Raw genomic sequence first — 12115 nt, 5'->3', positions numbered from 1 at the left:
AAAGTCACCTTTCAAAATAAAACTCGACAAAAGTTGCTTCGATTGCAAATGTTCTTTAATTGCAATAAACGAAAAATATATGTATACAGTGCCATCATACACAGATCTCTACATAAGAACGTAATTTTACAAGTTAAACATTTTTTTTGAAAAGAAAATCCATCTTAATGCCATTGTATCAATTATTATGAATGAACAAAATATAAATTAATACAAAATTAAAGAAATCTTTCAAAAAAAGATTGCCATTCAAACATTACTTCAAAATTCACTTTAATGTCAAATTAAATAGAGAAGAGAAATAGTTTCAGCTGGCTTCTTTGCTGCATTCAAAAACATTTACATTATCTAAACTCAAAACCTATCTTTGCAATTTCACATGTTTAACTTTGTGTCTTTCTCAATGGTTTGTATAAAAGGCCAACTTAAGTATTTGTGTTTTAAATTATGTATCTATCTTTTGAATTGAAACGATTTATAGTTTTAAATAGCTGAGGTTTTTGAAATATAAATGCCACGAGAAATGAAGCCAACCTCTACTGTTAATACTCAGAATGAGAATAGATCTGCAACTACTTTAACTATCAAGTACCGTATTAATTACTTTTGATCAATCCCTTAACTCTAGTATATTAAGAGTAAAGACAAGTGAGTTACGCTGAAGTGTTAAAACACTTCATTTGACCAACTGCCAAAACCAAAGCTCTCAGTTTATAATGAAAGGACAAACAAGCATCCTCGTGTCACAGGTTTGTATTTTTACTTGATAATGAATCTTCTGTCAACAAACAATAGCTCTCAACAACAGCTCATAAAGATGTTTTTTGTAAAACAATATTTTGAGCACAAAGGCACTGGGCCACACACATGTCATTTGGTTTCCCTTAATACATCATACTGCGGTTTCATTCATGACTTTATTACATTAACCCAACTTCTCCCATTTGTTGATCAGCCAAGCTTTCCGGCGGTCAACACACCCCGGCATCACATCCCTTCACCTATGGCCCAGTCACAGCTGTGCTTCTTGAGCTGCCTTGAATCAGAGAAACCCCGGGCACACTGCGGGCACGAGTAGAGCTTCTCCCCAGTGTGGACCTGCATGTGGGACTTGAGCTGGTTCGACTGGTGGAACTTCCTGTGACAGTACAAACATTCAAACGGCTTCTCCCCCGTGTGGATCCGCAAGTGTCTGTAGAAGTTTCCGTCCGTTCTGAAGGCTTTGCCGCACTGGTCGCATTTGTACGGTTTTTCGCCCGTGTGAATCCGCTCGTGCTGCTTGAGACTACCGGCGTGGAAAAATCTCTTCCCGCACACATCACACACAAAGGGCTTCTCCCCCGCGTGGCTTCTCTGATGATAGCCGAACGAGTACTTGTTGTGGAAAGACTTCCCACATATGCCGCAGTTGAACTCCTTTTGCTCACTGTGGCCTCTTTCATGAAGTTTGAGAGAACATGCGGCGCTGAAACCTCTCAGACATATTTTGCAGCTGAAGGGTTTAACCAACGACTTGTTTCGCTTTCTCGTCTGGAAAAACCTTTGCGTGCTGTCCGTTTCCTCGTTCCTGTCAGCATGCACGTACCTCTGATGTATCAGCAGCCTGCAGTTGAAGAGGAAGGTCTTCCCGCACAGATCACACATGAAAGGCTTTCTGGCACCATGGATGAGCATGTGGGACTTGAGCTTGTTGTTGTCGGAGAAGCTTTTGCCACACTCGACGCAGATGAACGGCTTCTCCCCGGTGTGAATGCGCAGGTGCCTCTTCAGGTTGTTATTCAGGCTGAACCTCGCTCCACATATGTGACAGGTGAAAGGTTTCTCCCCAGTGTGCACGACACTGTGTCGTTTCAGAGCAGTGCCAGTCCTGTACGACCTGTTGCACAAGGTGCATATGAACGGAGTGACGCCCGTGTGTTTCCTCTTGTGCACAGTCAGGGAGTGGGCATATTTAAATGTCTCGTCGCACATTGTGCATTTGTATTTTTTGGCGTTTGAGTGAACCATCTGGTGGAAGCGAAGGGTGTCTTTACTCTTGAACTCCTTCCCACATGTTGCACAGCTGAACGGCCGTTCTTCCGAGTGCACGGCCATGTGACATTTCAGCTGGACTGAAGTCTTGCAAGTCTTGTCACAAAGATGACACTTCAACATTTGCTTCCATTTGTCGTGGCGCAGCAGGTGGTTTTCCAGAGACGGCTTGATTCTGAAGGTTTTCCCGCACTGATCGCAGGCGAACGGCTTTGGTGGTTTGGACCGCTGGTGACGCTTGAGGTGATTCTCGAGCGACTCCACTTTTCGGTACGATCTTTTACACTGAGTACAGGGGAAGGGCAAGGGGGCTTTACTTGCCTCGTGCCGCAAAAGGTGATTTTCCAGAGACTTCTTTTCAAGGAAACTTCTGCCACACTGCTCACAAGGAAAAGGCTTCTTGTGGACCTTCATGTGTTTCTTCAATTCCCCTTTCCAGTTAAAACCGACGTTACAATGCTCGCAGGAGAAACGCTTCACTGTCTGTGACTCTTTTCTTCGAAGCCTTCTTCCCTGCTCTCCACCCGGCTTGATTTTTTTCTCTTCCACGCTGTTGTCTGTGGAAGCTGGAAATAGAGAAGAACAAAATTACACAATTAGTCCATGATTATTTGAAGATTTAATTCAATAGTCCCCCCTTTAAAAAGAAAAAGAGGATTATATCCTCTACCTATTCAACTTCCTTCCCAAACTTTAACGCTACGGTCACATCCTGTAAGAAATCTAACTGTACCTTCTTCAGTTTTAGAAGTCGCTCTCCTGGTCCTCCTCGTTCTCCCTGAAGGGGCCTCCTCCACAGGTTTCTGTGATGAATAAGGAAGTAATTTGATTTTAATATTTAATCATAAAGCCAGTTTTGCCACATGAGTGGGGAACAGACACAACTTAGAATGAGATATACAGTAATATTCTGTATATTACTCATTTTGCCTGTCCGCTCTGTGTTGTATTACAGAGCGGAAGGGCAAAAATGAAAATGCACTGAATTCAGGTGAAGAAGAATCTTATTTTAAGTCTGCAAAGATTTGTACACTAGCAGGAGCGTAGCACAACATTGAAGTGAAAGCTGTGCTGTTTATTTGAATATGAAAGTGAAATAAAGTATTTTGTCCCAAATATGAATCTGCAGAGTTAAACAGCAGAGAAACACAAAACCTTTTCCTGTGCCGAGTCGACACCTGCGACGGTGCTGGACTCTGGATTGAGGGTGTTTTGAGGCGTGGACCCCGACGAGTCCGCAGGTTGGAGGATGAGCTGTGTTGTTTCCGTGGTTTCAGAGACAACCACCAATGGCACGGGGGGCAGGGCAACGCTTTGGCTGGCACCCACCAAGCTCACAGCGGGAGCGTCAAACACCATCGGGGCTATCACGGGTTTAGGGTCGGTCACAGATCCAGTTGTGGGCTGTGGAGCGGCTTCAGTGCTTCCTGCTGAAACTGGAGGAGGACTCGGGGTGGGTTCCTTCACAGCAACCAGAAGAGGGGCAGCAGGACTGGTGGAGACCGACACCACTGGTGCTCCTGAGAGACATAATGTCACATCAACTTTCATTAGCATATGTTCCTCATGTTGTGTGGAATGTGTTTACCACAAGAAACACTGGCTCGTGAAATGAAGGATGTATTCATGTAGAATAATTAACTCAAATATTCAGATCATAAAGTCAAAGTATTACTTTCTGTCAATTGATTCATCTTTTCAGCTGTACTTCTATGTAACGTTGGCTAGCTTCATTTATAACACATTTTAGAAACTCCTTGTATGTTTTGTATGCAAAAATCTTAATTTGTAAAGTAACTAAAGTTGTCAGAGAGACTGTGGAGTACAATATTTATTGTCAGTATAATAACAATATACAGTATTGTCAGGGTATAGGCTGCCCCTCACCTAGCTCTGATCCGTCCTGCATCACGATGTGGATCGGGCCATCCTGTGTCGTGTTGTTGCCTTCACTGATGCTCTTCAGGTCCTTCTCCAGCTGCTCCATCTCTTTGCCCAGCTGACCCACTCTGGCCTCCAGCTCCTGCTCCAGCTGGCTGACTTTCCCCTGCAGCACGTCCTCCAGCTGCTCCACCTTGGCCCGCAGTGCCTCGTTCTCCTCAAACAGCTCCGAGGAGAACTCCGTGAACACTTTGTGGATCTGAACCACCAGACACTTCTCTACCTCCTGGATTTCGCCAGACTTCACCTGTTCCCAATCCTTGTTTGGCGCCTCTTTTTCCCAAACATCCCTGAAAACAGACACGACCGTCTGGATGGCGACTTCCACTATCGACGCCACTTCGCTGCTGAACCTTGCCTCCATTTTTATTCAGTCAAATTAAAAACTCAACACGCTGTATCTGACAATGTGCACGACATTTGTAAGCTTAAATAGTTACTTAAATCCCAGTCAGTTGCACTTTAACACAACAACAGTCTTTCTTCCGTGTAAACGTAACGCTCGCTGTCCTACATGGCGGTCGGTGCGTTTCCGAAAAGATTCCGTTGAACACATCCGGTTCCGGTGTCAAATCTACATTTCAAAACAAAAGTTCGAAACACCACACTAAGATTAGTAGACATGGGGTTCCCAAACCGTCTGTGGCCAAGGCTCACCAAAGACCAAGCCAAAATCTCAAGGCACACCTGTATTCATATCCGGGCAAAATCCCGTCTCTAACACAAAGTATCACTGTTATCACTCTGTGAACATTTATTTATTTAGTCCTTGTAAGAAGCTGTTCTCCTTCACACCAGCAGAGAGCCTTTGATGTGTCACACTCTAATATTTCCCACCATGCGCAAATGCCTAAACGCAGTTCGCTTTGACAGATGATCTAATGATTGTATTATATTTTATATTTTGTTTTATGTTTATATTTAGGCCAAAGCATATAAGACCTATTTTTCTATATTGTGAAATAAGTGTGTAGGACAAAGCACCGATAAAGTACAGTGCCCCCCTCCCCCCCAACGGAACCATGCGCCCCCCCTTATATTCAAGTTTTGTTTTGTTTTTTATAATCACAACTCACTTTTCACATTAAACAGGTGCTCTTTATTAAATTAAATAAACGTATGCTTACATTATTTATCTAATTTATGTGCACGTTTCAGTTTTGCTTTGCGTATTTATATTCTCCTGTGCTTCGTGAAGGGCGGAGCTCCGCTTCCGAACCCACACACACACACATTAAACCATCTGAGAAGTTAAGAGGGGAACAATTTACAACTCAAGAGACATCTGTAACTTGACGTGAAGAAAAAAGGTCACCACTTGTGGAAGAAATACTCAAATATTTTACTTAGTTAAAAGTAACACTACTACGGTGTCAAATACTCTGTTACAAATAAAAGTCCTGCATTCAAAATCTTACTCAAGTAAAAGTGTATAAATATTAGCATCAAAATATACATAAAGTAGCAAAAGTGAAAGTACTCATTCCCATTTCAGAACAATATATATTATATAACTGCATTATAAGTGATGTTATATTTGTACATTACTTTAATGTTGCAGCTTGTAATGATGGGGCTAATATTAATTACTTTATATACTGCTGGGTAGCTTAATCTATTATATCATAATTCATTATTTGATTTATTTTTTCTATTAATAATCGATATCTGTAAAGTGAAAGTAACTAAAGCTGTACAAAAAGTACAATATTTGCCTCATAGCAGAGTAGAAGAAGAAAGTAGCATGAAATGGAAAGTACAAGTAGGAGCTCATCCTTGGTCAAATCAGCAAAGAATGTCGTAGTTCTCAAGTATGCCTACACAGAATTACACAACATAAATGCAACCTGCAGTACTTTTTCAAACAATGGATATTATAGGGTAGAAGTTTTTCTTCGTCCTGGTCTGGGTTGCTGATGTTGTCCTGTGAAGCCTATTGAGACACTGCATGTAAAACAAAAACCTTGTAATGACCCTTTTACATTAAGTGTGCTCACTCTGGAGAATGTGAAGGACCCCCTGCAAGACCCCAGATACAAAAAGACACACACAAACATTATCTTTCAATATCACAATTTGTCAATTTATCAATTTTATCAATTCAAAGAAACGACTGTACAGAGCAAATGATTTGCAGTTGGTTCTGATCATTTTATACATTATTGGTTCATTCATTCACCCTTTTCTCTTGTTGGTAGTTTGTGTTGCCCCGGTATGTTACAGTGATTGCATAGTGGAGGGATGAGACTTGAAGACATGCACAGCAGTACCATAATAGAGACTATGTCATTCATGCAACCTCTTTATCCTGTTGTGTTTGTGTGGATCGTTTTCAGCCCAATCTCACTGCAACACAGCACTCAAAACAGTTCAACTTAGCGAAGACAAGGGGCCATTTTCCCAATGTCTCCATGGATAAACTTATTTTCTTGTTTTTACAGAAAATACTTCTGAGCAAATACATTTGTACATCATCAGGTTGCTTTGGGCAGGCATACAGAGAGACAGACAGGCTGAGAGCAGACAGACAGCGGTGCTCTGGGGTCCTGGGAGGAGCAAATGTTCAGTCAGCGCTGGATTATCACTGGCTGGTGATAACGTTTAGAAACAATTCAGTTTGCATGTATACATCTGATGTTGCTTGAATCTTCCTAATGTGGCGGAGGATTATTTGGTAAGAAAACTGGTGCATTTATAGATATTAGCGCACCAATAAAAGATCCATGTGTCCACATAATCAGCCGCTCATTCACTCTTTGTGACTTTACTCCACAAAACCTCCAAACTGAAGTCATCGTTCCCCTTCAGGGACAGAACTGCACACATTCGTATTAATGTGTGGTTAAAGATGCTAGCCCTGATTGTCCTCAGAAACAAATGAACAAATGCTAGATAAAAACAATTCTACATATAAATTTAAGGTTGATTGCATTCACTGTAGTCTGAGCCCTATTCAGAAATAGTTGGTATATATTCCAGGCAGTGTGTGTGTACGAGACTTAAGTTGATCATGTGTTTTTGTGTGAACACCGGAGAATCACCCAGCAGCCATTTTGACTGACGGATAATGAGCGTGATAAGAAGCGACTGTGGCTTTTTCACCGCTCCTGGTATAACATGTAAACGGAAGATTTAAACTAAATATCAACACATGATGTACGTACAAGATTACGTACATAATAGAGAGTAGATTTTTACAGCTGTTCTTTACACGCTCGAGTTCGATTGAACGCATGAATTAGGGCTGCAACTAACAATTGATTTCATCGTCGATTAATCTGGTGATTATTTCCTCGAGTCATAGCTAGGTCTATAAAACATTAGAAAACAATGAAAAACACCGATCATACTCTCCATGGAGCTCAAGGTCACGTCTTTTATTGTCATGTTTTGTGTGACTAACTAAAGATATTCACTTTATAATGTTATAAAACAGGAAAAAAGCAGCAAATCTTCACATTGAGAAGATAAAATGAGAGAATGTTTGATGATTTTGTGTTTACTTGAACACAAGTATTATCAAAATTGATGATTAATTTTTTTGTTGATCAACCCATCTTTTAATACACTAATTGTTTCAGCCCGAGCACACATTTACTTTCTTGTCAACCCATACGGGCTTTGCACCAAATGTGAAGCGCATAACAAATAAACCCTAACGTAAAACCAATTCCCAAACTGATCCTGAAACAGCCTGGAATAAAACTACCTAACGAGATAGCTCTTAACTTTTCTGGATCTGACGTCCCTCCACTGGATCCCCAAACACCACTGACCATCAGGCCTCAACTCTGCAACAGGCCAGCGTCCTTAGTGCAAAGAAAAAGTTGCATAAAGTTTCAGTTCACTGCTACCATGGACATCATCATCATCATCATCATCATCATCATCATCATCATCGCATCAATATTAATTCAGAACAAACATTTCTACAACCCTCATACATTGCCCTCCATATTACTGCATACTGCTGTGTGGGTTTGGTAAACACGATGCAACATGTCAGAGACTCTGTGTTTCATGTTTGTGGCTGAGAAACGTCTGCATCAGTGTTCCTCTGAAAGATTTCTCTTCTCTCTGACCTTCTTCTTTCTGGTTTAATGAAGGTTCTCTAATGATCGACCTGCTGTTTTCAGAGAGCAGGACAAACAATGAAATCAACGTTTTAAATTCATTTCCAGTGAGAAAAGAAAACGCTGACTATAAATACATGAATGATAAACCAAAAGGTATTTTATTCATCATTGCATCTCCAGCCGACAGACTGAGGTTGATGTGAACAGAACAGCACAGACACACACAAACAGGCAGGGTACCAAACCATGAATGTTCCAACGTTCACATATCGGTTGTTTCTGCTGTGGAATTCAAATGACTTTGTAATGTTGTCTGTTAGCAGGTTAGCTGTACCCTGCATGTTTTGTCCTGTGTGTATCTACAGAAACAAAGTGCTGTTAGATTCATAATCCGACAGCAGAGGACTGTACCGTGTCACATGTGGAAGGTTTTCTCATTCACAATTCCCTCTTTTAACTCTGACTTTGTTGTGTCCAACATGCATGTAAATGGCTGCATTGATCTGGCATTCACACTTAATTTAGATGCATAAAGTGTGCTGAAATGAGACAAGATTAAAGAAAGTAACAGTTCTCAAGACAGGTTTTATGATAAACATAAACCAGACAACAGGTCAGGACAGAATTTAAAATCCTGAAGTGAATAAGGTACAACCTAAAGGAACAGGAGCAGCCAGATCTAATAATATTGAGGCATAACCTCAATATTACACTTTTAGGAAACAAAGAAAATAATTAACCCCGGCAAATATCAACTTCTGAAAATGTAAAACTAATTCTGAGTGGGATTCCTGGGCTCTACATGTAAACCTCTAAGTTTAAAGTCCAACTGAAATCACATTTTTGCAGTCAAAAAATAATGTCAATGTCATCTCATCCTGGGACAGATCCAGAAGGAGCCACTGAAAAGCTCAGGGAAGCAGCTCCTCTTTAACGGAGGTGACAAAATGAATGCAAAAATAGTGCAGCACCATCATGCAACACAAATATTAAATATGAATTTCTCATAAGAGAAGGACACGTGTGTTACACAGCAGATATGTTTGCTGCAGTGATTTCAGCTGAAAGAATCAAGGTTTTCATACAGTCGCAGTCATATTGAAAAGGTATTTGAATTGGAAAGGATTTTTAAAAGTATTTTAAATGCGATCTGACCAGGATGCTCCTACCAGGGCAGGACAGTAACTTATGTTTGTCTGGTGCTTCCTTAAAGTCCTCAGCTGCATTTACAAGTTTATTCAACTTTGACGATTCTCCCATTCCTTCCCCGTCGTTTATGGCTTTGTGGTGAGTTTACAGGAAATGCAACATAAACTGATGCGTGGATGCCGAGTTAGCGGGCTGCAAAGACGAGCTTCTATTGACAAGTGATTTCTCTCCAAGCAAAACATGCAATCTCACATCTTAGAGACAGTTCAACCTCCATTGTCTAAATATTTGGTCAGTGTGATATCCTGGCTCTCAGCGGTGTCAGTTCATTCACTTATTCATTCATTCCCAGCTAATTCGACACTGATGGGATGTTGACCTGGACAGTTTGATGACCTTTTACACTCTGGAACATGTTTATAACCTTTGACATTTTAAACCTGCTGAGTGATATTCGTGTGTGTGTGTGTGTGTGTGTGTGTGTGTGTGTGTGTGTGCGTGTATGCGTGTGTGTGTGTGTGTGTGTGTGTGTGTGTATGCGTGTGTGTGTGTGTGTGTGTGTGTGTGCGTGTATGCGTGTGTGTGTGTGTGTGTGTGTGTGTGTGTGTGTGCGTGTATGCGTGTGTGTGTGTGTTGTGGATCGGATGTGTCTGGAAGACTGAGGTGGTGTCTGAGGGGACAAACATATGAACATGTGAAGCACACGGTAAGCACACACTAACATAAATAACCTGAGAGCTATGGAGACCCTGGGAGCAGAGAGCAGCAGCACGCTCACACACACACACACACACACACGCGCGCGCACAAACACATTGCACACAGAAAAACAAGATATTTTGAATCCTGTACAAAAAAAGAGGATGCAACAGATTAGTGTGAATATATCAAAGAGAATAACCAACGAGTAGTTTGATGTTATAAGAGAATAAAAGAGTAGAGGAGGCCTGTTTTCAGCCCTCGAGGGCCTCATTCATTAAAAATATGCCAGACGCAGATTTTGTGCTTATGACCAAAGCCAAACATGTAACTTATGGAAAACGGATCCTGATGCTAAAATCAGAAGGAAATTCACCAATTTCCTTTGAGATATCAAAACTTACACATTGGCCTCCTCAGCTTCCCAAAATATGAATGCTATAAGATTTTGCTGTTTTATGTTTGAATTGAATTAAAGTAAAATGAAACAACATTTTAACGTATGAGGCCCCTGGGAGCCAGAGTCTACCATCAGTTCTGTTTGCACTTCTCTCTGATCACTTATCAAAGAACTGCACGTTTTCTTTTATTATAAATAAGACTTGGGAGCCCAAGTGACTGCACTGACCGTAGTGTCCTGTAGTCTTTATGTCACAGGTTGAAAACCTTGAGACCCACAGGCCTTGCAGAAATCTTCACTTCACAAGAAAATCTTTAATCCTAAATAATCCTATATAAAAGAAGCTGCTCTGTTTGTGGGCAGATTTCAACATGTCAAGCTAATTCAGGGCCAATCTTTCTTAAGGATTTCAAGCCTTTGCATGAATTCCTAAGGCTTTCTAAACTAAGATAAAATATTTCTGCTTTCCTCTTGTTTCTTGCATTCCTGCTTGTTCTGAAGTTCACCATCCTGGTCGGCCATCTACTCTTCTCTTGTCTTAAATCATCATCTTTCCAGCTTCCTCGAGCCAGCACAGTACTGTAGCTGTTAATCACTGGTGACTCATGGTGAGTTGACTGGCTGTTTGGTATCAAAGTAAAACCAGTATCACTTCCACATCTTTTCAGACCTCAATACAGATCGGACAAAGTGGAGAAAAAAGTTAACAAAAAGAAAAGTACCTCTAAATTTGCATGTCTGTAAAACATTTTGGCATAACTTCATTCTCTTTCCATTTCCGAGGAGTAATAAGACATAGTGTAGGATGTCTCGACTTACAGACAGACAGATAGATACAGTAGATAGGACAGACGGACAAGAAATACATACAGGTACAGCTCATCTCATAGAAAAAAACAAACATGGAACAGAATGAGCTACGTTTCATCGCATGACCAGCCATCAGTAACAGCCTTTGAGTTGACATGATGCGTGTCCCGTTTCTCTCGCGCGCTTACGCTGCCCGGGGTTCAGCAGCACGACTCTCTGCAGTTGTCTGAAACAGCCACCAGGGGGGGGGGGGGGGGGGGGGGGGGGGGGGCGTAGGCGGAGCGTCAGTGACTCTGTGGTTCTCACAGAGACACAGAAGAAGAAGAATAAAAGAGAGAGAGGGAGAGAGAGAAAGAGAGATGTCTCCTGCTCCAAGTCCGTCCAGTCCGTCCTATGAGTGAGCCTGGGTCAGTCCTTCTGTCCTGTGTGTCACTTCCCATCCAAACACAACCGCTTAGTTGACAGTGTTGGAGGCGGAGAGAAGGAGGGGGGCGTTCACTACCAGTCTACAGCCCCGCCTCCTATCCGGAGTTCATACGATTCAATCCCGACCGATCTGTCACCCGGCTCACTTTTTCTTACCGGACTTTTCCGAGCGCTTCGCTTCCGACTTCCCGCCGCGTTCTGACTTCTCCGACCGTTCGCCCCTCTCTCTCTCCTTCTCCTTGTCTATCTCCCTCTCTTTCTCATTTTCTTTATCTGCCTGCTCGATCCGCTCCGCCCGGTCCGAGCGCTCGCCGCCTCGCTCTGACCTGTTGTCCGCCTTGCTGCCGTCGCGCCGCGTGCCCTCGTCGGTGGATGAGGTAGTTGGTTGGGGCTGACCCCATTTGGCAATCTCCTCGTACTCCGTAATACTGGCGGTGATGTTGGTCACCCACACTCTGAGGTCGTCCTGCAGGGGAGGGAAGGGTCACAGATGTCAGCTGATTGGTCCTTTAGTGTTCATGTTTCTGTCTGTTACTGATGTGTGTGTCACATAACTTCAGGTGTTTCAGGGAGTTTCTCTACA

General features: G+C 42.2%; 2 protein-coding genes across 2 annotated transcripts in view; both read right to left on the bottom strand.

Moving 5' to 3' along the window:
* Positions 1–737: 737 nt before the first annotated feature.
* On the bottom strand, positions 738–4697 carry LOC115017366 (oocyte zinc finger protein XlCOF6-like). The gene is made up of 4 exons (XM_029445717.1): positions 3919–4697; positions 3187–3551; positions 2765–2834; positions 738–2597 (listed from the first exon to the last, which is right to left on the bottom strand). The coding sequence occupies exons 1-4, from the start codon at positions 4334–4336 to the stop codon at positions 988–990; spliced, it is 2463 nt and encodes an 820-aa protein (XP_029301577.1). The 5' UTR covers positions 4337–4697; the 3' UTR covers positions 738–987.
* Positions 4698–11374: 6677 nt separating this feature from the next.
* sptbn4b (spectrin, beta, non-erythrocytic 4b) overlaps positions 11375–12115 on the bottom strand; it is an 81967-nt gene continuing 81226 nt past the window's right edge. Inside the window, 1 exon segment of the mRNA XM_029445894.1 lies at positions 11375–11998. Coding sequence (XP_029301754.1) covers positions 11675–11998 — 324 coding nt within the window. The 3' untranslated portion in view covers positions 11375–11674.

The sequence above is a fragment of the Cottoperca gobio genome, chromosome 13 (genome assembly GCF_900634415.1).
Source record: "Cottoperca gobio chromosome 13, fCotGob3.1, whole genome shotgun sequence".
NCBI lineage: Eukaryota > Metazoa > Chordata > Actinopteri > Perciformes > Bovichtidae > Cottoperca > Cottoperca gobio.
This window is presented reverse-complemented; position numbering and strand designations above follow the sequence as displayed.